Below are 26,847 nucleotides of genomic sequence, written 5' to 3' on the forward strand. Positions count from 1 at the left end.
ACACCCCTAAGTCTCCTCTCCAGCGAGCAGAATAGAGCAGCCAGTCAGCGCTGAGAGCATTCAGGAGCCATGTGTTCTTGTGAGAACACCGGATCCATGAAGTTCGGAAGCCAGTGGTGGTCCCGGGCTGCGTGGAATCGGGAGTACAGGCTTGCACACACCACCTCCAGATTCTAACAGCATCAGGGACGATGCACCAAGAAGAAGCACATTAGCAACTACAACGGATATCCCCACACACAAGCCGCAAAGAAGAAGGGTAAGTTTATGCAACTGGCGGAAACAGGACGCCATCCCCCCAGGACATAAAACCCCCACCTCGAATACCAGCTCATCATTGACTGTATTTTTGACTGCATTTGCAACACAGACTATTGAGTTTCAAGCTAATACAAACCCCACTGGTCTATCATCAGTCAGCATTACATGATCTGATTTTGCCAGAAGTTGACATTGTCTGTTTATGTGTGGAGTGCTATGTCTCCTAATTGAATAAATTGTATCAGTTATAAACAGAACATTATTCAGTCATCTGTTACATTTTACAATAAGATACAGTTTGCACATAGACGCTTCTCTCCCACAGCATAAACAATTGATGACATTAAGCGCTGACCACCTGCTACTACACAAAGTTGATTTAAAGTATACTTATTCATTTTGTATTTGTTTAGTTGTTACTGAAGGTCATCTACTTCCTATTATTTTACTCTTTGTTTAACTTCTCTAAATTTTACAATATACTTTTAATTTAACTGCTCCTTACTGTAATAGATTATTATTTGTTACCTTTCATAAATAAATCACAACTCTCAGAGCTCCTTACTAATGTATTTCCATCCGTATCTATCAGAATATAATATAGATGTAACCATCTGATTTGTATGATTTTTACAGTGTTAGCCCCGGTGATATTTCTTGCTCTGTCTCTAAATGGTTTTGGAGGTATCTGTCTGACGTTCACATCTCTAACAGTAAGTGCTCTGTGACTCCTATGGTAAATAGTATGGACTTTATTTGAATAGTGTATTTGGGCCTAATTCAGCATGGATCGCTATTCTGAGAAGTCGCAAATTGAGAGATTATAGAACGACTGTGCATGTGTAGCGTTCGCATTGCGCACGTGCGAGGGGTAATAGCGACAGAAATTGCGTACTAATCATAATTGCAATGTAACCGCTGTTTGACTGACAGGAAGCCGGCATTTCTCGGTGGAAACCTGACGTTTCTTGGTGTCAGAAAAAACGCAGGTGTGCCTAGGCATTTTTGGAGGGGTCGCTGACGTCAGTGCAAACCAGACACCAAAAAATTAAACTCTAATTATTATTTTTTTTTAAAAGCCATGTCGACCTTTTCACGTGTCAACCATTTGTCCATGTGGACCATGTCAGTGTCGACCAATAGTGGTCGACCTAATGAGTGTCGACCTTAAAATTGTCGACCATCTGAACGGATACCTGGTTTAGCTACACTGGGCTTGTTCATGGGTTATCTTTCAATCTGCTGGTGTGGACATTTACTGTAACTCTGCTACACACATTGCCAACACTTTAGAGGCGGGAGCCTGTGTGCCTCCCCTCATATTGATGCATGCGCTCTGAAGAGTCTGGCACTGCTCACTTTCCCTCTTATATCTGCAGGGTCAGGTTACCTTTTATATGTGCAGCCTCATCTGTTTGTCATATGAGCCGAACTGATAGTGTAGTTCTGCTGCCTGTTAGCACTGATGATCGCAGACTGTTATAGGCCCTACACACTGGGTGATACCACTGATAGATATTAACGATCTCGCTCATTAATGAACGAGATATCGTTCATATCTTTCAGTGTGTATGCACCAACAATGAGCGGCCCCACGCTAGTTCATCACTGGTGCCGGCTCGTTTAAACATACAAGCCAATGTGGACAATCTCGTCCATATTAGCATGCAGTGCTATAGAGCCGGGTGACGGGGGGAGTGAAGAAACTTCACTCCCCCTGTCACCCCACCGGCCGTCAGGGCACCTTGGCGGCGCATCACGCTGTGTGTAGTGCCCATTACTGCCTCTAATTCACAGAATTCTTCCTGTATCACAGCTATGAATTAAAGGCAGCTCATGATCGGTGTAATTGGCTGTGTTCCCATTGTTGGAAATAATTTCTGTGCAGGTATTGATATTGCAGAGTTACTGTATATAGGCAAATACCAGTGAATAACCTAAACTATGAAAAGCCCAGTTACCAGAGGCGTAACTAGGGTTTTCAGTGCCCAGAGCAAGATGAAGAATGGTGCCCCCCACCCCTTCCCCCAAAAAATGCATAGTACAATATGTGCGTGCGCTGAAAAGTGGGTGTGGCCACACACTGGAAGGGGTATTGCTGCTGGAAATGGGTCATCCCAACATGACAATCCACCCATCTCTCGTCACTCTGTGAACATTCCTTTCAATTCCATATGCACCTTACCTACTGTTTATGATGGTTTCTCAGAATGTGGAACCTCTAAAGAAATGGATCCTTCCTGTTCGGTATTCACTATTCATGAAGGTCACATCGTCTGGAAGATTTGTGTAGGAATAATAACAAGGTCATTATCATACAGTGGTTAAAACAGACTTGTGCCCCCTGTGTCACTTCCTGACCCCTGCGTCTCTCAGCCACACCATCATCTCCCCCTGTATCTCTCAGCACACCATCATCTTCCCATCGCATCGTCTCTCAGCACACCATCATTTCTCCCCATGCTTCGTCTCTCAGCACACCAGCATCTTCCCACCATGTTGTTTCTCAGAACACCATCATCTCCCCACCACATTGTCTCTCAGCACACCTTCACCTCCCCCAGTGTCGTCTTTTAGCACAACATCACCTCCCCCTGCATCGTCTCTCAGCACACCTTCACCTTCCCCTGCATTGTTTCTCAGCACACGATTACCTCCCCTTGTGTTGCCTCTCAGCACACCATCACCTCCCCCTGCGTCGTCTCTGAGCACACCATCACCCCACTGCATCGTCTCTCAGCCACACCATCATCTCCAGCCCTTCATTCTGTGTCTTCCTATGTCTCTTTACCCTGCATTCATTCTGTCTCTCTGCCCCCCCTTGAATCTATGTCTCAGTGCAGTGTCTTCCCCCCTTCAGTCTATGTCTCAGTTCAGTGCACCCCCCTTCAATGACTCTCTGTGTTTCTTCCACCCCCCTTCCCCCTTAGTCTGTGTCTCTTCCTCCCCTCCCTCTATCACCTTCTCGGAGCCGATAGTGAGGACAGGCAAGAGGCAAGAGATGGCAGGCGATGGTGTGGAGAGTCATGAGGTGCCGCAATGGTGGGCGGGAGGTGCGGCGCATACTGGGTGGGCGGCGGACAGTGTGGCGAAAAAATGGCTGGCGGGGCAGTCAGTGCTGGTGCGATGCCCTGGTCAGCGGTGCCCCACTCTGCTGGGCCTGCCACGGTGCCCACGGAATGCACCTTGCTTGCCCCGACCTTGTTACGCCACTGCCACTTACTTAACCAGTGCTGTTGGCCTATTTAGAGATAGCAGGTGCAGCCATACCCACTGTTACATATACACCGTCTCCCTGTCACCTTCTGCCAAACCCTGTTACCTCTCCCTGTCATGCCTGTCTCTGCGACCCACTGCTTTTCTCTGTCATCCTCTGCCTTTCCTTGTCACTCACTGGCATGTGGCATATTATGAACTTGGATTGGGTAAGTGGAGGGGGGCCTAAAGTATGTTTTTGCACCTGGCCCACCCCTCACAAGTTCCGCACTTTGTAGTCGCTATATTCCCTGGCACCATCAACGTCCATGCAGCACTCAGCACTATCTGTTCCAGGTACTGTGATGTCACCATTTCAGCCTCAGGGTCTCAGTGGGTGCCGCCAAAAAGCATTTCATCATACGTGACTTTGTCAGTAGCTATAACCCCCATTCTAATGGAGAGTAGTTTTATAGCCAAGTTCATATTTTAATTATCACTAGTATCATTATCACTAGTATCTGCTCGTCACAAGATCACATGATGCTACAAGTACAATCATTGTCAGACAAGTTTTTTACATACACAAGGTAAAATTTTCCTCCATTCGTCTTTAAGAACACATGTATTATGGCAGCCATTTTTCTGATTTAGTCTCTTCAATGGCAGTGGCCAATTTTTGTGGTGTAAAACTAGAAATATATACATAACAGAGATGATGTTCTTGCTATATATTACCCAAATAAATGTTTATATAAAGTATGGACAATGGCGTAAAGTCCACCTTGTTTACAGCTAACATAATTCACTCAATTACTTTCAAAAATATATGTATAAACACTAAATTCATAAATATATATATATACATACATACATACCCCGAGAGAGCACAGTAGCGTCCGTTACTAAAATTACACCCCACGGTAGTATCCGTTGCTTACAATACACCCCACGGTAGGGTCCGCTACTCGCATTACACCACACAGTAGAACCCCTTATACATGTTACACCACAGTAGAGCCCCTTATACACGTTATGCCAGGTAGAGCCCCTACACCTCATTCCTCCTTTTCCTCATCCCCAGAGGCGGATTTAGGGGACTGGTCGCCCCTAGGCACAACATTCTTGTTACTCTGGGAACATTCCTTTACAGTCAAAATGCACCTTACCTATATGATGCATAATGGGGAGCCTCTGAAGAAATGTATTCACTATTCATGTAGGATATCATCTGGAAGATGCCTGTTTGTGTAGGAACAAGGTCATCATCATACAACAGCAGTTAACTAGACTTGTACCCCCTTTGTCACTTCCTGACCCCAGTACGCCATCTCCCATCTGCATCGTCTCTTAGCACAACATAATTTCCTCCCTGCGTTGTCTGTCAGCACACCATCATCTCCGCCTGTGTCAACTCTCAGCACACCATCTTCCCCACAGCCCACTGTCACATATGTTCCTTGCTTACCAGTCTTATGTAGCTCCCATCCATTCAGTCTCCAGCAGCTAAAATCTGAGCCAGTCCAACACCAGTTGCCAACCCCACCAGTCCCAGTCAACTCAGATCCAAACCAGTCCCAAATCAGCTGCCATCACAGCCAATCCCAAACCAGTTGCCATCCATCCCATCCAGCATGCACATACATGCACCTCTTTACCACATATAGCAAAACACACACATAAAACTCTCACACACAAAACTCACATGCTGTCCTGCTTCAGTGGCAGCCATATTTATATTGCACAATGCATCATGGGATTTGTATTTATTTATTTTACTGCTCAGAATTTGAGCAGTAGAAATTAAACTACAAATCTTATACTACACCTCTTCTATCTGTGGCCAGCCAGGTGGATGGGGTTATGTGGCAGGGGCAACCGTTGGCGGATGGGGGGAGATTGGTGGTGGACAGGGATGTGGGCAGTGCAGGAATAACACTGTGGGCGGCGGGAGGTGAGGGCAGTCAGCAGCCACCGGTGTCTGGCAATGGCGGAGATGGGGAGGAACCTGCTGTGCCACCCGCAGGATTTCCCGCCCCTAGACATATGCCTCACGTGCCTAGTGGGAAATCCGGAACTGCTCATCCCCTTAGAGAGATAGAGAGAGTACCCCCCCCCCCATGGATAGATAGAGCCCCCCCCCCCCCCATGCTGCTGCTTACATTTCCTGCATCACGTCCTGTGCTCCAGTCCCTCCCATGACACTGCAGGAGATGGGGGGGGGGGACTAAAGGGGAGAGGAATCCTGTAGTAGATAACACGGATGACGGGCGTGTCCCTGATGGCCTGGATAAAGTGTGAAAGTGTATTGCCGCAGACATCCATTACTCTTGCCAAGTGCTGCTGATCCCACCCTGAGAGTTTGGGCTGTGGGTTAGATGGTGGATCCTGCAGAGTGCACAGGGAGGCTGGAGGAGCACATAGCAGTCGTCAGGCGTCAGTGAAACACACGGGGGAATAGGCGGCCAATTGGGGTGGTTACGGATGGTGTGGCCACTTGGCAAATGCCCTGCTGGCAAGTTTTGAAAGAATGTGTTTTATGTCCATATAGGGCATTCATTTTGCCAGGGATTTGCTGGGATTGGTCAAGTGCAGGCAGGGGAGGATTTAGGGGTGAGGGCACCCCTAGGCACAACAGTACCGGTAAGAGCTGTCCTTTGCGATGATAGGACTTCTGGGTTTGTGACTCGGTATCCTATCTGTGCATGCGTCGAGTGACGTGCGCACTGCGCAGGGAAGGAGGGGGGGGGGTGCTGGAAGGGATCTCAGAAGGGGCAGTGTGATAGAAGCTCATAGGCTCCTATTGCGCTGAAGATGGTGTTGTCCACCGCATCCAAGCCCAGGAATCTATTGCATTCTGTGGGGCTTGGTGCATATGTGGTACACGCCCAGACCTCCGGAAATGCCATTTTGGGAGGTTTGGCCGTGTTTTTCCATTTGCTGCATCTCTGAAAAAAAGACTGTATGAAAGACACCCCTGGTGCTATACCTTAAAGATGACACCTCTTTTTTTTTTCATATGTGCTGATAAACCCAATAGAATGGAACACCCACTAACATGGGGTTCAAACTAGTGATGTGCACCGGACATTTTTCGGGTTTTGTGTTTTGGTTTTGGGTTCGGTTCCGCGGCCGTGTTTTGGATTCGGACGCGTTTTGGCAAAACCTCACCGAAATTTTTTTGTCGGATTCGGGTGTGTTTTGGTTTCGGGTGTTTTTTCAAAAAACCCTAAAAAACAGCTTAAATCATAGAATTTGGGGGTCGTTTTGATCCCAAAGTATTATTAACCTCAATAACCATAATTTCCACTCATTTTCAGTCTATTCTGAACACCTCACACCTCACAATATTATTTTTAGTCCTAAAATTTGCACCGAGGTAGCTGTGTGACTAAGCTAAGCGACCCAAGTGGCCGACACAAACACCTGGCCCATCTAGGAGTGGCACTGCAGTGTCACGCAGGATGGCCCTTCAAAAAAATACTCCCCAAACAGCACATGACGCAAAGAAAAAAAGAGGCGCAATGAGGTAGCTGTGTGACTAAGGTAAGCGACCCAAGTGGCCGACACAAACACCTGGCTCATCTAGGAGTGGCACTGCAGTGTCACGCAGGATGGCCCTTCAAAAAAATACTCCCCAAACAGCACATGACGCAAAGAAAAAAGAGGTGCAAGATGGAATTGTCCTTGGGCCCTCCCACCCACCCTTATGTTGTATAAACAGGACATGCACACTTTAACGAACCCATCATTTCAGCGACAGGGTCTGCCACACGACTGTGACTGAAATGACTGGTTGGTTTGGGCCCCCACCAAAAAAGAAGCAATCAATCTCTCCTTGCACAAACTGGCTCTACAGAGGCAAGATGTCCACCTCATCATCATCGTCCGATTCATCACCCCTTTCACTGTGTACATCCCCCTCCTCACAGATTATTAATTCGTCCCCACTGGAATCCACCATCTCAGGTCCCCGTGTACTTTCTGGAGGCAATTGCTGCTGGTGAATGTCTCCACGGAGGAATTGATTATAATTCATTTTAATGAACATCATCTTCTCCACATTTTCTGGAAGTAACCTCGTACGCCGATTGATGACAAGGTGAGCGGCGGCACTAAACACTCTTTCGGAGTACACACTGGAGGGAGGGCAACTTAGGTAGAATAAAGCCAGTTTCTGCAAGGGCCTCCAAATTGCCTCTTTTTCCTGCCAGTATACGTACGGACTGTCTGACGTGCCTACTTGGATGCGGTCACTCATATAATCCTCCACCATTCTTTCAATGGTGAGAGAATCATATGCAGTGACAGTAGACGACATGTCAGTAATCGTTGGCAGGTCCTTCAGTCCGGACCAGATGTCAGCACTTGCTCCAGACTGCCCTGCATCACCGCCAGCGGGTGGGCTCGGAATTCGTAGCCTTTTCCTCGCACCCCCAGTTGCGGGAGAATGTGAAGGAGGAGATGTTGACGGGTCACGTTCCGCTTGACTTGCCAATTTTCTCACCAGCAGGTCTTTGAACCTCTGCAGACTTGTGTCTGCCGGAAAGAGAGATACAACGTAGGTTTTAAATCTAGGATCGAGCACGGTGGCCAAAATGTAGTGCTCTGATTTCAACAGATTGACCACCCGTGAATCCTGGTTAAGCGAATGAAGGGCTCCATCCACAAGTCCCACATGCCTAGCGGAATTGCTCTGTTAGCTCCTCCTTCAATGTCTCCAGCTTCTTCTGCAAAAGCCTGATGAGGGGAATGACCTGACTCAGGCTGGCAGTGTCTGAACTGACTTCACGTGTGGCAAGTTCAAAAGGTTGCAGAACCTTGCACAACGTTGAAATCATTCTCCACTGCGCTTGAGACAGGTGCATTCCACCTCCTTTGCCTATATCGTGGCCAGATGTATAGGCTTGAATGGCCTTTTGCTGCTCCTCCATCCTCTGAAGCATATAGAGGGTTGAATTCCACCTCATTACCACCTCTTGCTTCAGATGATGGCAGGGCAGGTTCAGGTGTTTTTGGTGGTGCTCCAGTCTGCTGTACGCGGTGCCTGTACGCCGAAAGTGGCCCGCAATTCTTCTGGCCACCGACAGCATCTCTTGCACGCCCCTGTCGTTTTTTTAAATAATTCTGCACCACCAAATTCAAGGTATGTGCAAAACATGGGACGTGCTGGAATTTGCCCAGATGTAATGCACGCACAATATTGCTGGCGTTGTCCGATGCCACAAATCCCCAGGAAAGTCCAATTGGGGTAAGCCATTCTGCGATGATCTTCCACAGTTGCTGTAAGAGGTTTTCAGCTGTGTGCGTATTCTGGAAAGCGGTGATACAAAGCGTAGCCTGCCTAGGAAAGAGTTGGCGTTTGCGAGATGCTGCTACTGGTGCCACCGCTGCTGTTCTTGCAGCGGGAGGCAATACATCTACCCAGTGGGCTGTCACAGTCATGTAGTCCTGAGTCTGCCCTGCTCCACTTGTCCACATGTCTGTGGTTAAGTGGACATTGGGTACAACTGCATTTTTTAGGACACTGGTGAGTCTTTTTCTGAGGTCAGTGTACATTTTCGGTATCGCCTGCCTAGAGAAATGGAACCTAGATGGTATTTGGTACCGGGGACACAGTACCTCAATCAAGTCTATAGTTGCCTCTGAAGTAACGATGGATACCGGAACCACGTTTCTCACCGCCAAGGCCTCAGTTATCTGCTTTGCAGCAGGATGACTGCTGTGATATTTCATCTTCCTCGCAAAGGACTTTTGGACAGTCAATTGCTTACTGGAAGTAGTACAAGTGGTCTTCCGACTTCCCCTCTGGGATGACGATCGACTCCCAGCAGCAACAACAGCAGCGCCAGCAGCAGTAGGCGTTACACTCAAGGATGCATCGGAGGAATCCCAGGCAGGAGAGGACTCGTCAGACTTGCCAGTGACATGGCCTGCAGGACTATTGGCATTCCTGGGTAAGGAGGAAATTGACACTGAGGGAGTTGGTGGTGTGGTTTGCGGGAGCTTGGTTACAAGAGGAAGGGATTTACTGGTCAGTGGACTGCTTCCGCTGTCGCACAAAGTTTTTGAACTTGTCACTGACTTATGATGAATGCGCTGCAGGTGACGTATAAGGGAGGACGTTCCCATGTGGTTAACGTCCTTACCCCTACTTATTACAGCTTGACAAAGGCAACACACGGCTTGACACCTGTTGTCCGCATTTCTGTTGAAATAATTCCACACCGAAGAGCTGATTTTTTTTTTTTTTTTGTATTTTGACCAGGCATGTCAATGGCCATATTCCTCCCACGGACAACAGGTGTCTCCCCGGGTGCCTGACTTAAACAAACCACCTCACCATCAGAATCCTCCTTGTCAATTTCCTCCCCAGCGCCAGCAACACCCATATCCTCATCCTGGTGTACTTCAACACTGACATCTTCAATTTGACTATCAGGAACTGGACTGCGGGTGCTCCTTCCAGCACTTGCAGGGGGCGTGCAAATGGTGGAAGGCGCAAGCTCTTCCCATTCAGTGTTGGGAAGGTCAGGCATCGCAACCGACACAATTGGACTCTCCTTGGGGATTTGTGATTTAGAAGAACGCACAGTTCTTTGCTGTGCTTTTGCCAGCTTAAGTCTTTTCTTTTTTCTAGCGAGAGGATGAGTGCTTCCATCCTCATGTGAAGCTGAACCACTAGCCATGAACATAGGCCAGGGCCTCAGCCGTTCCTTGCCACTCCGTGTCGTAAATGGCATATTGGCAAGTTTACGCTTCTCCTCAGACGCTTTTAATTTTGATTTTTGGGTCATTTTACTGATCTTTTGTGTTTTGGATTTTACATGCTCTGTACTATGACATTGGGCATCGGCCTTGGCAGACGACGTTGATGGCGTTTCATCGTCTCGGCCATGACTAGTGGCAGCAGCTTCAGCACGAGGTGGAAGTGGATCTTGATCTTTCCCTATTTTTTTTAACCTCCACATTTTTGTTCTCCATATTTTAATGCGCACAACTAAAAGGCACCACAGGTATACAATGTAGATGGATGGATACTATAGTATACTTATGGACGACGAGTGACGACACAGAGGTAGGTACAGCAGTGGCCTACCGTACTAGTATATACAGTACAATGGACCTGGTGGACACTGTCAGCAGACTGCGTTTATAGTATAAAAAAAAAGACACCACAGGTATACAATGTAGATGGATGGATACTATAGTATACTTATGGACGACGAGTGACGACACAGAGGTAGGTACAGCAGTGGCCTACCGTACTGCTATATACAGTATAATGGACCTGGTGGACACTGTCAGCAGACTGCGTTTATAGTATAAAAAAAAAGACACCACAGGAGTGTTTTTCAGGCAGACAAACGTATACTGGTGGTCACTGTCGGCAAAACTGTGCACTGTACTCCTGCTATAACTGCTCCCCAGTCCCCACAATTGGGCAGTGTGAGCACTCAGCACAGATATATCATGCAGCACTGCACACTGAGCACAGATATGGTATGGAGCGTTTTTTTCAGGCAGAGAACGGATAAAAAAACTAGCAAAACTCTGCACTGTACTCCTCCTAATAGCTGCTCCCCAGTCCCCAATCCTCCCCACAATAAGCTAAGCAATCAGATCAACTGTGTAGTATACTATTAATAATTAACTACATAAACGGAGAGGACGCCAGCCACGTCCTCTCCCTATCAATCTCAATGCACGTGTGAAAATGGCGGCGACGCGCGGCTGCTTATATAGAATCCGAATCTCGCGAGAATCCGACAGCGGGATGATGACGTTCGGGCGCGCTCGGGTTAGCCGAGCAAGGCGGGAGGATCCGAGTCTGCTCGGACCCGTGTTAAAAAAGGTAAAGCTCGGGTGGGTTCGGTTTCTCGGAAACCGAACCCGCTCATCACTAGTTCAAACACAATAAACAATTTATTTCCACATGAGTATATACAATAACAAGTTAAAAATCAAAAAATACATGTGCAACTCGGCCAGGAATATCCAAACGAATAAAGTGATTCTTGCAACAATAAGAGATCTCTCACCATATGTAGAAGATGCGGTGGGCTAGCTTTAAATTAAGCAAATATGGTCCAAAGCTGAATAGCCTAGGCACCACCGCAATGAACTTATCAGCTCCGAGTCCTCCTGGTCCTGCCGGTATGCGCACCTCTTTCCAAAGAACGCGTTTCGGTCTCTTAGATGACCTTTATCAAGATTGGATAGAGTACAGCGGTACTGGTAGTCTTTTTATACCACTCCTAATAGGCTTAATTGTATGTAATCACCAGCTTCCCGAACTTCCGGATTTACCTCCCAGAAGTCACGTGACTTGCGTTCCAGTAACTCATCGCATTTGCTGCATCCCACCAACTGTATGCAGGATAAATATTAATAATACACTATAGTGACTATAGAAAGTATTTGCCCCTTTGGCATTTTCACATGTTATATGCAGTATTGCATTAGAGTGGAGCGCTGAAAATATGACTATAAAAATGATTACAATAATACAAAGTTTATAGCTATATATATATATATATATATATATATATATATATATATATATATATATATATATATATATATATATATATATAATAACTATAATCTTATAGCTATACGTTAACTATGCTGGGCACTCAGGGGGTCCCTAAGTAACATCTTAGGAAATATTCCATAATTAATCCTTATTTATTCCAAGATGTAATAAAATGTTTAAAATGCCAAATATGTTGCATAATGCTGTGCAAATGCTTTATATGTATTTCTGTGGATCCATTATCTGCATTACTCATCTCTCTACCTGCACGGTGTCTACTGCTAACTACATACTGTATCTCTCTGCGTACTTTGCTTATTTGCCTTTCTCCCTTGCCACATCCTGTATTCCCCAACCCTATGACAGTTTACAATGTTTATCAAATATTTTATCGTATACCGACACTTATTCTCCCTCGTGGGGGTCCACGCCCCCCCCTGGAGGGAGAATAAAATAGTGTGGCACGCGTAGCGCGCCACCGTGCCCGTAGCGTGGTGAGCGCAGCGAGCCCGCAAGGGGCTCATTTGCGCTCGCCACACTGTCGGTAAGCCGGCGGTCGGGCTCCCGGCGCCGGTATGCTGGTCACCGGGAGCCCGACCGCCGGCATATCGTAGTGAACCCGCAGGAACATTAACTTTCTACAGCCTTGCCCTTGGGAGGACGTTACCTGTCAAGATCACTGATCACCATGGCCGCTGGAGCCGCAGCTGCAACAAGACATCAAGAAAATCTTCCTGAAGCCACGTCTGGCGACATAAGGAGGAGACTGGGGCGGAGATGCAGGTTTAAAGGATCCCACTGGCTGCTGGAAGATTAACTTCCAGAGGTTGGTGGTAGGGTTCCTGACACAATCGCATCAGATGTGACCACTAGCTGGGCCAGGCAAATGGTTAAACGATTACCAGGACATAAAACTCTTACAGATGTGTCCTCATACACTTCTTACTTTAATACGACACACAGCAGAATGAGTGAGCTGACAGGTCTGTGCAAATCCACTAGCATTGGGCATCTTTTTTGCCAAAAATGTGTCAGTAGCAACATAATGTGACTAGGACATACCAGGAAACTGTGATAATTAATCTGATATGTGACGATTGTATATCTGTGTGCCACCGAGTCTGTATACAAACACAACAGAACTTAGTGTGGAAAAAAGCTGTGGCCGCTGCATCGTAACACTTCATATACATATTCAGAGACTCAGTTGCACACAGATCTACAAGTGTCAAATATCAAATTAATCAGCACAGTCCTAGGTGCATCCTAGTCGCATTGACTAAGATGCATTTTCAGCAAAAAAAGATGCCTGACGCTGGCAGAGTCTCATGGGACCTGGCATGCCAATACGGGCTGTTTGGTGCAACTGCAGCAATAAGGTATGAGGAAACATCTGTACATCTTACAGTTGTCTTTACCTTTCACTCTCCTTCATCTTCTAAAGGCTGTGATACTGTATATCATCAAATCCAGTCCTACCCCACTCATCTCCCGTACACATCATCCTATTTCAGAGCACTACAGAAATCCAGCAAACATAAAACACATTACCTGTCTCCTATCAATGAAAGGGGCCTATTCATTAATGGGAATGGGTCGGGATGCAATCAATTTGCCGGCTGTCGGGATGCCGGTGGTCAGGATACCAAAGCCGGAATCCCGACAACCGTCAATGCTGCCAGCTGGAAGCCCGGACTCTTAGCGCTCGCCCCGCTGCCAGCATTCTGGCTGGTAGCATGCCGCTGTCGGGATGTGCACAGCCGGCATCCCTTCCGCCGGTAAAGCATACTGAATCCAATGGGTATGATAACATGTGGAAAGAGTAGTGTCTGCATGTTTCTCTAACGTCCTAAGTGGATGCTGGGGACTCCGTAAGGACCATGGGGAATAGCGGCTCCGCAGGAGACTAGGCACATCTAAAGAAAGCTTTAGGACTAACTGGTGTGCACTGGCTCCTCCCCCTATGACCCTCCTCCAAGCCTCAGTTAGATTTCTGTGCCCGACGAGAAGGGTGCACACTAGGGGCTCTCCTGAGCTTCTTAGTGAAAATTTTAGTTTAGGTTTGTTATTTTCAGTGAGACCTGCTGGCAACAGGCTCACTGCATCGAGGGACTAAGGGGAGAAGAAGCGAACTCACCTGCGTGCAGAGTGGATTGGGCTTCTTGGCTACTGGACATTAGCTCCAGAGGGACGATCACAGGTCCAGCCTGGATGGGTCCCGGAGCCGCGCCGCCGGCCCCCTTACAGAGCCAGAAGAGCGAAGAGGTCCGGAAAAATCGGCGGCAGAAGACGTTCCTGTCTTCAATAAGGTAGCGCACAGCACTGCAGCTGTGCGCCATTGCTCTCAGCACACTTCATACTCCGGTCACTGAGGGTGCAGGGCGCTGGGGGGGGGGGGTGCCCTGAGACGCAATAAAACATGACAGAAATACCTTACATGGCAAAAAATGCATCACATATAGCTCCTGGGCTATATGGATGCATTTAACCCCTGCCAGAATATACAAACAACCGGGAGATAGGCTCCGCCCCCTTTTCGGCGGCCTTTTCTCCTCAGCACACTGGTGCCATTTTCCCTCACAGCTCAGTTGGAGGGAAGCTCCCTGGCTCTTCCCTGCAGACAGAAAGGGTTAAAAAAAGACAGGGGGGCACTAATTAGGCGCAGTATTAAAACATACAGCAGCTATAAGGGGAAAAACACTTATATAAGGTTATCCCTGTATATATATATAGCGCTCTGGTGTGTGCTGGCATACTCTCCCTCTGTCTCCCCAAAGGGCTAGTGGGGTCCTGTCCTCTATCAGAGCATTCCCTGTGTGTGTGCTGTATGTCGGTACGTTGGTGTCGACATGTATGAGGAGAAAAATGATGTGGAGACGGAGCAGAGTGTCTGTAACAGTGATGTCACCCCCTAGGGGGTCGACACCTGAGTGGATGTACTGTTGAAAATTACGTGACAGTGTCAGCTCTATATAAAGGTTGACATGAGACAGCCGGCTACTCAGCTTGTGCCTGTCCAGACGTCTCATAGGCCGTCAGGGGCTCTAAGCGGCCGTTACCTCAGATGGCAGATACAGACGCCGACACGGATACTGACTCCTGTGTCGACGGTGAAGAGACAACCGTGATTTCCAGTAGGGCCACACGTTGCATGATTGAGACAATGGAAAATGTTTTTATACATTTCTGATAATACGAGTACCACCAAAAAAGGGGTATTATGTTCGGTGAGGGAAAAACTACCTGTAGTTTTCCTGAATCTGAGAAATAAAAATGAGGTGTGTGATGCGTGGGTTTCCCCCCGATAACAATTAATAATTTCTTAAAAAGTATTGGCTGCATACCCTTTCCCGCAAGAGGTTAGGATGCGTTGGGAAACACCCCCTAGGGGGGATAAGGCGCTCACACGCTTGTAAGAACAAGGGCTCTACCCAGTGCCGTTTCTAGCGGCGGGCGAGCCGTGCAACCGCACGGGGCGCCCGCCGCGGCACTTTGTGACTACTCCTCTCCTCCCTCTCTCAGGAGCGCTCGGGGGGCGGGGCTTCGCAAAATGACGCGTTTGCGTGGTGACGTCACGACGCAAATGCGTCATTCCGCGAAGCGCCGCCCCCCGAGCAGGAGCGCTCGGCGGGGGGAGAGAGAGGGAGGAGAGGATTAGAGATAACCATCGAAGGAGGAGGCGGCCGGCGCGAGAGACGTGAGTCGGCGGGACCCGAAGAGCGGCAAGTTGTAAGTATTTTCTCTCTCTCTCTCTCCCTCTCCCCCTCTCCCTCCCCCCCCCCACTTGACACCTGCCGCACTGTGTAAAATGGGGATACCTGTCGCACTGTGTAAAATGGGGATACCTGCCGCACTGTGTAAAATGGGGGCACCTGCCGCACTGTGTAAAATGGGGATACCTGCCGCACTGTATAAAATGGGGATACCTGCCGCACTTTGTAAAATGGGGCACCTGCCGCACTGTGTAAAATGGGGATACCTGCCGCACTGTATAAAATGGGGATACCTGCCGCACTTTGTAAAATGGGGGCACCTGCCGCACTGTGTAAAATGGGGATACCTGCCGCACTGTATAAAATGGGGATATCTGCCACACTGCCGCACTGTATAAAATGGGGGCACCTGCCGCACTGTGTAAAATGGGGATACCTGCCGCACTGTTTAAAATGGGGATACCTGCCGCACTGTATAAAATGGGGATACCTGCCGCACTGTGTAAAATGGGGGCACCTGCCGCACTGTGTAAAATGGGGATACCTGCCGCACTGTGTAAAATGGGGATACCTGCCGCACTGTATAAAATGGGGATACCTGCCGCACTGTGTAAAATGGGGGCACCTGCCGCACTGTATAAAATGGGGATACCTGCCGCACTATATAAAATGGGGATACCTGCCGCACTGTGTAAAATGGGGATACCTGCCGCACTGTGTAAAATGGGGATACCTGCCGCACTGTGTAAAATGGGGATACCTGCCTGCCGCACTGTGTAAAATGGGGACACCTGCCTGCCGCGCTGTGTAATATGGGGACACTTGCCTGGTGTAATGTGTAAAAAGGGGACTTTTTTATTTTTATTTTTTCCCCCTGTGGTGGGTGCGATATCAGACGAGGCCACGCCCACTGTAATGAGACCACGCCCATTTTAATCAGGCCACACAGCCTTGTCGGGAGCGCGCGCGCCTTCGGCGCGCGCATGCTTTTTTTCTGGCTATGTGGGGGGGGGACGCAATTTTTTTTTTTATAGCAATGGGGGGGGGGGGGGGGCGCATTTTGAAATCTCGCACTGGGAGCCAAATTGTCTAGAAACGGCCCTGGCTCTACCCTCTCATGAGGTGGCCGCCCTTAAGGATCCTGCTGATAGAAAGCAGGAGGGTATCCAAAAAAGGTATTTACACACATACTGGTGTTATACTGCGACCAGCTATCGCCTCAGCCTGGAGGTGCAGTGCTGGGTTGGCATGGTCGGATTCCCTGACTGGAAATATTGATATCCTAGATAAGGATAGTATATTATTGCCTATAGAGCATTTAAAAGATGCATTTCTATATATGCATGATGCACAGCGGAATAATTGCCGACTGGCATCAAGTATAAGTGCGTTGTCCAAGTCTACCAGTAAAATGGGCAGGTGATGCGGATTCCAAACGGCATTTGGAAGTATTGCCTTTGAAAGGGGACATTTGGGGTCGGTCTTTTAGACCTGGTGGCCACGGCAACAGCTGGGAAATCCACGTTTGTACCCCAGGTCGCCTCTCAAAATAAGACGCCGTATTATCAGGCGCAGTCCTTTGTTGGCAAGCGGACAAAAGGTTCCTATTTTCTGCTCATGACAGAGGGAGAGGAAAAAGGCTGCAGAGATCAGCCAGTTCCCAGGAACAGAAACCCTTTCCCGCCTCTGCCAAGCCCTCAGTATGACGCTAGGGCTTTACAAGCTCAGGCACGGTGGGGGCCCGTTCTCAATGAATTTCAGTGCGCAGTGGGCTCACTCGCAAGTAGACCCCTGGATCCTTCAGGTAATATCTCAGGGGTACATATTGGAATTCGAGACGTCTCCCCCTCGCCGTTTCGAAAAGTCGGCTTTACCGACGTCTCCCTCTGACAGGGAGACAGTTTTGGAAGCCATTCACAAGCTGTATTCCCAGCAGGTGATAATCAAGGTACCCCTCCTGCAACAGGGAACGGGGTATTATTCCACACTATTGTGGTACCGAAGCCAGACGGCTCGGTGAGACCGATTCTAAAATCTTTGAACACTTACATACAGAGGTTCAAATTCAAGATTGAGTCACTCAGAGCAGTGATTGCGAACCTGGAGGAAGGGGACTACATGATGTCTCGGGACATCAAGGATGCTTACCTTCATGTCAAAATTTACCCTTCTCACCAAGGGTACCTCAGGTTATGGTACAGAACTGTCACTATCAGTTCAGACGCTGCCGTAGGGATGGTCCACGGCACCCCGGGTCTTTACCAAGGTAATGGACGAAATGATATCCCTTCGAAGGAAGGAAATTTTAGTTATCCCTTACTTGGACGATTCCCTGATAAGGGTAAGATCCAGGGAACAGTTGGAGGTCGGTGTAGCACTATCTCAGGTAGTGTTGCGGCAGCACGATTGAGTTCTCAATATTCCAAAATCGCAGCTGGTTCCGACGACTTGTCTTCTGTTTCCTAGGGATGATCCTGGACACAGTCCAGGAAAAAGGTGTTTCTCCCGGAAGAGAAAGCCAGGGAGTTATCCGAGCTAATCAGGAACCTCCTAAAACCGAACCAAGTCTCAGTGCATCAATGCACAAGGGTTCTGGGAAAAAATGGTGGCTTCCTACGAAGCAATCCCATTCGTTAGATTCCACGCAAGAACTTTCCAGTGGAACCTACTGGACAAATGGTCCGGGTCGCATTTTCAGATGCATCAGCGGATAACCCTGTCACCAAGGACAAGGGTATCCATCCTGTGGTGGTTGCAGAGTGCTCATCTTCTAGAGGGCCGCAGATTCGGCATTCAGGACTGGGTCCTGGTGACCACGGATGCCAGCCTGCGAGGCTGGGGAGCAGTCACACAGGGAAGGAATATCCAGGGCTTAGGGTCAAGCCTGGATACATCACTTCACATAAATATCCTGAAGCTAAGGGCCATTTACAATGCTCTAAGCTTAGCGAGACCTCTGCTTCAAGGTCAGCCGGTGTTGATCCAGTCGGACAACATCATGGCAGTCACCCACGTAAACAGACAGGGTGGCACAAGAAGCAGGAGGGAAATGGCAGAAGCTGCAAGGATTCTCCGCTGGGCGGAAAATCATGTAATAGCACTGTCAACAGTATTCATTCCGGGAGTGGACAACTGGGAAGCAGACTTCCTCAGCACGACCTCCACCCGGGAGAGTGGGGACTTCATCCAGAAGTCGTCCACATGATTAAAAAACTCGACAGGTATTGCGCCAGGTCAAGGGACCCTCAGGCAATAGTTGTAGACGCTCTGGTAACACCGTGGGTGTACCAGTCAGTGTATGTGTTCCCTCCTCTGCCTCTCATACCCAAGGTACTGAGATTGATAAGATGGAGAGGAGTAAGCACTATATTCGTGGCTCCGGATGGGCCAAAAAAGGACTTGGTAACCGGAACTTCAAGAGAGGCTCACGGAGGATCCGTGGCCTCTACCTCTAAGAAGGGACTTGCTCCAGCAAGGACCCTGTCTGTTCCAAGACGTACGCGGCTGCGTTTGACGGCATGGCGGTTGAACACCGGATCCTGAAGGAAAAGAGGCATTCCGGATGAAGTCATCCCTATCCTGATCAAAAGCCAGGAAGGATGTAACCGCAAAAACATTATCACCGCAATTGGCGAAAATATGTTGCGTAGTGCGAGGCCAGTAAGGCCCGACGGAGGAAATTCAACTGGGTCGATTCCTACATTTCCTGCAAACAGGAGTGTCTATGGGCCTGAAATTGGGGTCCATTAAGGTTCAGTTTTCGGCCCTGTCAATTTTCTTCCAAAAAAGAACTAGCTTCAGTCCCTGAAGTTTAGACGTTTGTAAAAGGGGTACTGCATATACAGCCTCCTTTTGTGCCTCCAGTGGCAATTTGGGATCTCAATATAGTTTGGGTTCCAAAAGTCACATTGGTTTGAACCACTTAAATCTGTGGAGTTAAAATATCTCACATGGAAAGTGGTCATGCTGTTGGCCCTGGCCTGGGCCAGGCGCGTGTCAGGATTGGCGGCTTTATCCTGTAAAAGCCCTTATCTGATTTTCCATTCGGACAGGGCGGAATTGAGGACTCGTCCTCAGTTTCTCCCTAAGGTGGTTCCAGCGTTTTCACCTGAACCAACCTATTGTGGTGCCTGCGGCTACTAGGGACTTGGAGGAATCCAAGTTGCTGGATGTTGTCAGGGCCCTGAAAATATGTTCCAGGACGGCTGGAGTCAGGAAATCTGACTCGCTGTTTATCCTGTATGCACCCAACATGCTGGGTGCTCCTGCTTCTAAGCAGACTATTGCTCGTTGGATTTGTAGTACAATTCAGCTTGCACATTCTGTGGCAGGCCTGCCACAGCTAAAATCTGTAAAAGCCCGTTCCACAAGGAAAGTGGGCTCATCTTGGGCGGCTGCCCGAGGGGTCTCGGCTTTACAACTTTGCCGAGCAGCTACTTGGTCAGGGGCAAACACGTTTGCTAAATTCTACAAATTTGATACCCTGGCTGAGGAGGACCTGGAGTTCTCTCATTCGGTGCGGCAGAGTCATCCGCACTCTCCCGCCCGTTTGGGAGCTTTGGTATAATCCCCATGGTCCTTACGGAGTCCCCAGCATCCACTTAGGACGTTAGAGAAAATAAGAATTTACTTACCGATAATTCTATTTCTCGTAGTCCGTAGTAGATGCTGGGCGCCCATCCCAAGTGCGGATTGTCTGCAATACTTGTACATAGTTATTGTTACAAAAATCGGGTTATTATTGTTGGGAGCCATCTTTTCAGAGGCTCCTCTGTTATCATACTGTTAACTGGGTTCAGATCACAAGTTATACGGTGTGATTGGTGTGGCTGGTATGAGTCTTACCCGGGATTCAAAATCCTTCCTTATTGTGTACGCTCGTCCGGGCACAGTTTCCTAACTGAGGCTTGGAGGAGGGTCATAGGGGGAGGAGCCAGTGCACACCAGTTAGTCCTAAAGCTTTCTTTAGGTGTGCCCAGTCTCCTGCGGAGCCGCTATTCCCCATGGTCCTTACGGAGTCCCCAGCATCCACTACGGACTACGAGAAATAGAATTATCGGTAAGTAAATTCTTATTTTTTCACATTCACCCTTTAATTAATGTACCCATTCATTGACGTTGCAGTGCAGAAGATATCACAGATATCCTGATGTGTCTCACATACCCATACTCTAGAATGAGGATGACTGAAAATTTTCAGAGCTTGACTCTGAGTGGTAATGCATTCTATAGATAGCATTAGCCCACTGGGCACTGCTCAGCAGTACTAATTATTTCTATAGATCTCTTGAAAACAGGCACTATACGGGTTTGATGAGGACTGAGTTTGAGAAACACTGGCCTAGCTCAACCCCTCAGCTCTGTGTAAGATTTGAACCTCTCATCCAAACTCATCACCTGCTTCCGTTCCATACTTTTCCAGACTACCCTCAGCCTGTGGAATTCCCTCTATCATACAACAAGACATGCCCTTAGGCTGAGTACACACCTAGCTGACTTTTCTGTTGACCTGCCACTGCACCGACAGAGCAGTCGATTTGGTATGCAAACAACACACTTAACAATCGGCTGCTCAATATGTCGGTCCAGAAGTCACAACTTAAATGCCTGTTCAGCTATGATGTCAGTCCCTGCAGCCAGTGGACAGGCAGTGTGCGGGATATATCGGCATCGGCCGTGCTGCAGGTATGACTCGATATGATCATTCAAAGGTATAATGGGTGGAATTCAAATGTTTGAAAAGTCAGTTGGGTGTCTGTTTTTCCCCTGTTTATTAGATAGGAAAAAACAGACTCCCAACTGACTTTTCAAACATTTGAATCTCCCCCATTGAGTGTACACATCTGCTGATGACCTAGAAATACATCACCTGTTTGATGGAACAGACAATATATCAGTGTGCAGCCAGCTTTAGCCTACACAGATTTCTGCCCTATCTTCCTAACATCCCTAGTTTCTTTTTTTTATTTACCACCATGCTGCACATTCCAATCAAGCTTACATATTCTCCTATATTCAAAAACCCTCTATATTCAAAAACTCTGACACCTGACTAGATTACATAGCACCACTAAGCACTTTTTCCTATACTGTAGCTGTCTTGTGCACTCACAGGGGTGTATCTAGTGGTCTGAATGCCCCTGGCAAAGTTCATAACTGGGTCCCCCTCATATCTTTAAAAAGTGTACCTGCATAAAAAAGGGGCATGGTCTTGTGGGGATGGGGCGAGGCCACACAATTGTACCCCCAATTCACATTACGCCACACAGAAGGAAGTCTCTTACTCTTGTTATGCTACACAATAGTCCCCATTATACACATTATGCCACACAGTAGAGTCCCTTATTCATGTCCCGGACAGTAGTATGCCTTATACACATTATGCCAGACAGTAGTGCCCATTACCCCTCACACATTATTCCACACAACAGAAGTGCCCCTTACACATTGTCACACAGTAGTAGTGCCCCTTACACATTACGCCACAAGGTAGTAGTGCCCCTTACACATTATGCCCACACAGTAGTAGTGCCCTTTACACATTATGCCCATTATGTGTGTTAGGGAGCGACCACTCTTATTGTGCCACCCTCCTCGGATCCGCCACTGCCTTACTCACACACTGCTTCCCATACCCTGCATGGCACCGCTCCTCACACACTGTTCCTCATACATTGCATAATACCCCTTCTCACACACTGCTCCCCATACACTGCATGACAACACTTCTCACACACTGCTCCCCATACATTGCATGACAACCCTTCTCACACACTGCTCCCATGCACTGCATGACACCCCTCCTCACAGATTAATCCCCATACACTGCACTCTATCCCAGAACAAGTTATGTGAATATGCCTTACACAGTATATACACAGGAAGCAATGGGATGAGGAGTACTGGGTGTGACCAGTACTCACATGCCGGATCTATAATAGATATCGCCACACTCTACTGCTAGCTCCAGCCACGGACTCCCGCCACACACTGCATATGCGCAGCACCCATCCACCCAATCACCGGGCCCATTACCCATGCATGCGCACTGCAACTCCTTTTAACAGTCAGCAGTGGTATGCTGTGGTCTGGCTGGGGGCTTCCTGAGAGAGGGGAGCCCGGGTTACCGAGCTCTCATGCCTCCCCCTTAATCCAGCTGTTATGCTACACCCTGGCCATTAGTGACAACACCTGGCGGCGCCCTCCACCTTCCGACGCTCCAGCGAGTGCCATCCTGACCAAGATGTAGATACTCTTCTGTGCACCTACAAGAACAAAGGGGTCTATTTACTAAACCTTGGAGAGAGGTAAAGTAGATGGAGATAAAGTGTCAACTCCTGACTGCCATGTTACAGGCTGTGTTTGAAAAATGACAGGAGCTGGTGGGTTGGTACTTTATCTCCGTCCACTTTATCTCTCTTACTAAAAAGACCCCATAGCATCATAAAACTAATTTTCAATCTTATGTTTCCCTATATTGTGGATAGTAACCTTGCAATCTGGACCCCTTTTATGGCTTTTGTCTGTTGTTTTATTGCAGTATTTACTCCAGTTATCCACCACTATGGTGTATGCTGGCATTATATACAAACAACAACAACAACAATAATATTATCATGTATACTGTCAATTTTAAAATACAATCTTGAACTAAAGTAGGACACAATATACATGTCTCCTTTCCTCTCAACAAGCTAGTCTCACACTTGGGGGAGATGTATTAATCCTTAAATAGAGATACGGTGGGATGTACTAAGCATTGCATCCTCAATGTGGTACATCCTGCCAGTTTTCGGGTACATACTGGCATAAATAATGCTGGAATGTACCAAGAAATTTGCAAAGGATAGCCTTATTATGAGAGCTGTCCTTTGTGATGGATGGACTTCCAGGTTTTGTCCTCAGGAGCCCTTCTGCACATGTGTCCAGTGATGCACGCACCAGTAGGGGGCGCTGGGAGGGTTCTGATTGGATCCCTCTCAGGGGGAATTGCGATAGAAGCCAATAGTCTTCTATTGGGTAACGCCACCTGAAAATGGCATTACACTCCGGGACTAAGCTCCAGAAATGCTTCGCATTTTTTTTGCTTTGTACATATGGAAAATGCAACGAAAACCCTGAAACCTGCATTTCTTTTATCGCATTTTAGGGTTTACATCCTGCCCATGAAGTAATTGCACAAAGCAACCAATCAGCCTCTATCAATTCAAAAAACTGTGCTAGATAAATTACAGAAATTGATTTGCTGCTATGAGCCACTACTCTCCTGTCTCTCCAATGCTTGATACATCTCCCCCATAATGTGTTATAGGTAAATGTAAATTTACATGCCAGCATACATTATTGCTGAATGCTGATTCTCCTTAGCTGTACTCTGTATGGCACATTGAAAGTTTGTCTTGGAGTATTGCCCACCACCCTGCTGGCTGCTGTACATACAGTAGGTGTGTTCATAGCCCCACCTAAGCTTTAACCATGAGTAGGTATGCCATTGGTAAAGATCTTAAAATAAATGACTTTCCACACTATAAACATTTTTTGGTGTTAAATTAGTCTCTCTCACATTTATTTCTCAGTTCATTTCCCAAAGTAAAGCAATATTCATTCAACCTGTGGCAAAATAATCAAATTGTACAATGTTCAAGAGAAGTGTACAATAAAAGAAATCATAACAAAAGAAATAGATCAGAAAAGGTTCACATCATAATACATCTGAAACGGTAATCAGGGAAAGATACCATCAGTGAGGGAGTTTGAAAAATTCAGCCAGGAAAGTACATGATGATCCTGCTCACAGCAACCTATCACCATTGTTCTCTTTGTTATTCAACTACAGAACAATATACATACAATATGTCTACTTAATCTTTTATAATATTGCGTTGCATTTATTAGATGTATATTTTGCTGCATTTCTTTATGTTCTGTAAGCATTTGGCATGTTTATTTATGTACACATGGACATATTTTCAACCTCCTCCCCAATTTATTGGCAATGTATCAACATTCTATACTAATAAAAAGGAGATTTATGGTATACTTACCATGGTTAAATCTCTTTCTGCGAGGTACACTGGGTTCCACAGGGAATACATTGGGGTGTAGAGTTGGATCTTGATCCGAGGCACCATCAGGCTAAAGCTTTGACTGTTCCCAGGATGCATTGCATGGCCTCCTCTATAACCCCACCTTCGTGCACAGGAGCTCAGTTTCATTAACCAGTCCAATGCAGTAGCAGGTAAAAGAGAAGATGTTAGTCACATAGAACCACATTCTCACGACAGGAGAAGGGACTAGCGGCTAATGCCATACAAACACAATGAAGCTAAGTGCACCCTATGGAACCCAGTGTACCTCGCAGAAAGAGATTTAACCATGGTACTGTAAGTCTACCATAAATCTCCTTTTCTGAAGCGGGATACACTGGGATTCCACAGGGAATACATTGGGATGTCCTAAAAAAACAGTTCCTCAAGGGAGGTCCCTTGTTCGCTCGTTATTTTTTATCGCAATGGAGCGATTAGTCGCGAATGCGCATGCGCAATGTCCGCAATGCGACTGCGCCAAGTAAATTTGCTATGCAGTTAGGTATTTTACTCACGGTTTTTTCTTCGTTCTGGTGATCGTAATGTGATTGACAGGAAGTGGGTGTTTCTGGGCGGAAACTGGCCGTTTTATGGGTGTGTGCGAAAAAACGCTACCGTTTCTGGGAAAAACGCGGGAGTGGCTGGAGAAACGGAAGAGTGTCTGGGCGAACGCTGGCTGTGTTTGTGACGTCAAACCAGGAACGAAACTGACTGAACTGATCGCAGATGCCGAGTAAGTTTGAAGCTACTCAGAAACTGCTAAGAGGTGTGTAATCGCAATTTTGAGAATCTTTCGTTCGCACTTTTACTATGCTAAGATTCACTCCCAGTAGGCGGCGGCTTAGCGTGTGCAAAGCTGCTAAAAGCAGCTTGCGAGCGAACAACTCGGAATGACCCCCCTTAGCGGGAATGAGAACCCGCCGTCCAAAGAAAGCATCCTGGGAGGCGGAAGTATCAAAGGCATAGAACCTGATGAAAGTGTTCATTGAGGACCACGTAGCTGCCTTGAACAATTGTTCTGCGGACGCGCCACGGCGGGCAGCCCAAGAAGGTCCAACAGACTGAGTAGAATGGGCCTTAATAGCAGCAGGAGCCAGGAGCCCGGCCTGCGCAAAAGCTTGTGCAATCACCATTCTAATCCATCTGGCTAAGCTTTGCTTTTTCGCAGGCCAGCCACGTTTGTGAAAACCAAAAAGTACAAAAAGGGAATCTGACCTCCTCATAGAGGCAGTCCTTTCCACGTATATACAGAGAACCTGTACCACATCCAAAGACCACACTTTGGAGGACAATTCAGAAGAAATAAAGGCTGAAACCACAATCTCTTGGTTAAGGTGAAAAGATGGACCACCTTAGGCAAATATCCTGGACGGGTTCTAAGAACTGCCTGGTCACAATGAAATATTAGAAAGGGTGGACGGCAGGACAATGCGCCTCAGTCCGAAACCCCTCTAGCAGAGGCGATAGCCTGCAAAAAGAGGACCTTGGCAGTGAGCCATTTAAGGTCCACCGTCTCAAGAGGTTCAAATGGAGACTCTTGCAGGGCATTCAGGACAACAGACAAATCCCATGGAGCCAAGGAGAGACATAGGGAGGTTGAATTTGCAATACGCCCTGAGTGAATGTATGAACGTCAGAAATAGACACAATTTCCTGCTGAAACCAAACCGACAAGGCTGATGTGTGAACTTTGAGGGAGGCCAGACAAAGTCCTACGTCCAGGCCTTATTGCAAAAAAAGCCAAAAGTCTGGAAGCACTAAACTTGTAAGCATCGTAATTCTTAGCAGCAAACCAGGTGAAGTAAGAATTCCAGACCCTATAATAAATCCGTGCAGAAGCCGGTTTGCGGGCCTTTAGCATAGTTTGGATAACCGCCTCGGAAAATCCTTTGGATGTCAGGAGTGAAGTTTCAAGAGCCACACCGTCAAAGCCAGTCTGGCCAGGTCCAGGTAGACACAAGGGCCCTGAATGAGGAGGTCTGGGCATTGAGTAAGTAGAAGAGGATGCTCTATCGATAGACCCTACAGGTCTGAGAACCAATGCCGTTTGGGC

General features: G+C 47.5%; 1 protein-coding gene across 1 annotated transcript in view; it reads left to right on the forward strand.

Moving 5' to 3' along the window:
* SLC43A1 (solute carrier family 43 member 1) overlaps positions 1-26,847 on the forward strand; it is a 228,194-nt gene that overhangs the window by 35,269 nt on the left and 166,078 nt on the right. Inside the window, exon 5 of the mRNA XM_063958575.1 lies at positions 898-974. Coding sequence (XP_063814645.1) covers positions 898-974 — 77 coding nt within the window. The remainder of the gene's footprint in view (positions 1-897; positions 975-26,847) is intronic.

The sequence above is a fragment of the Pseudophryne corroboree genome, chromosome 3 (assembly GCF_028390025.1).
Source record: "Pseudophryne corroboree isolate aPseCor3 chromosome 3, aPseCor3.hap2, whole genome shotgun sequence".
Taxonomy (NCBI): Eukaryota; Metazoa; Chordata; class Amphibia; order Anura; family Myobatrachidae; genus Pseudophryne; species Pseudophryne corroboree.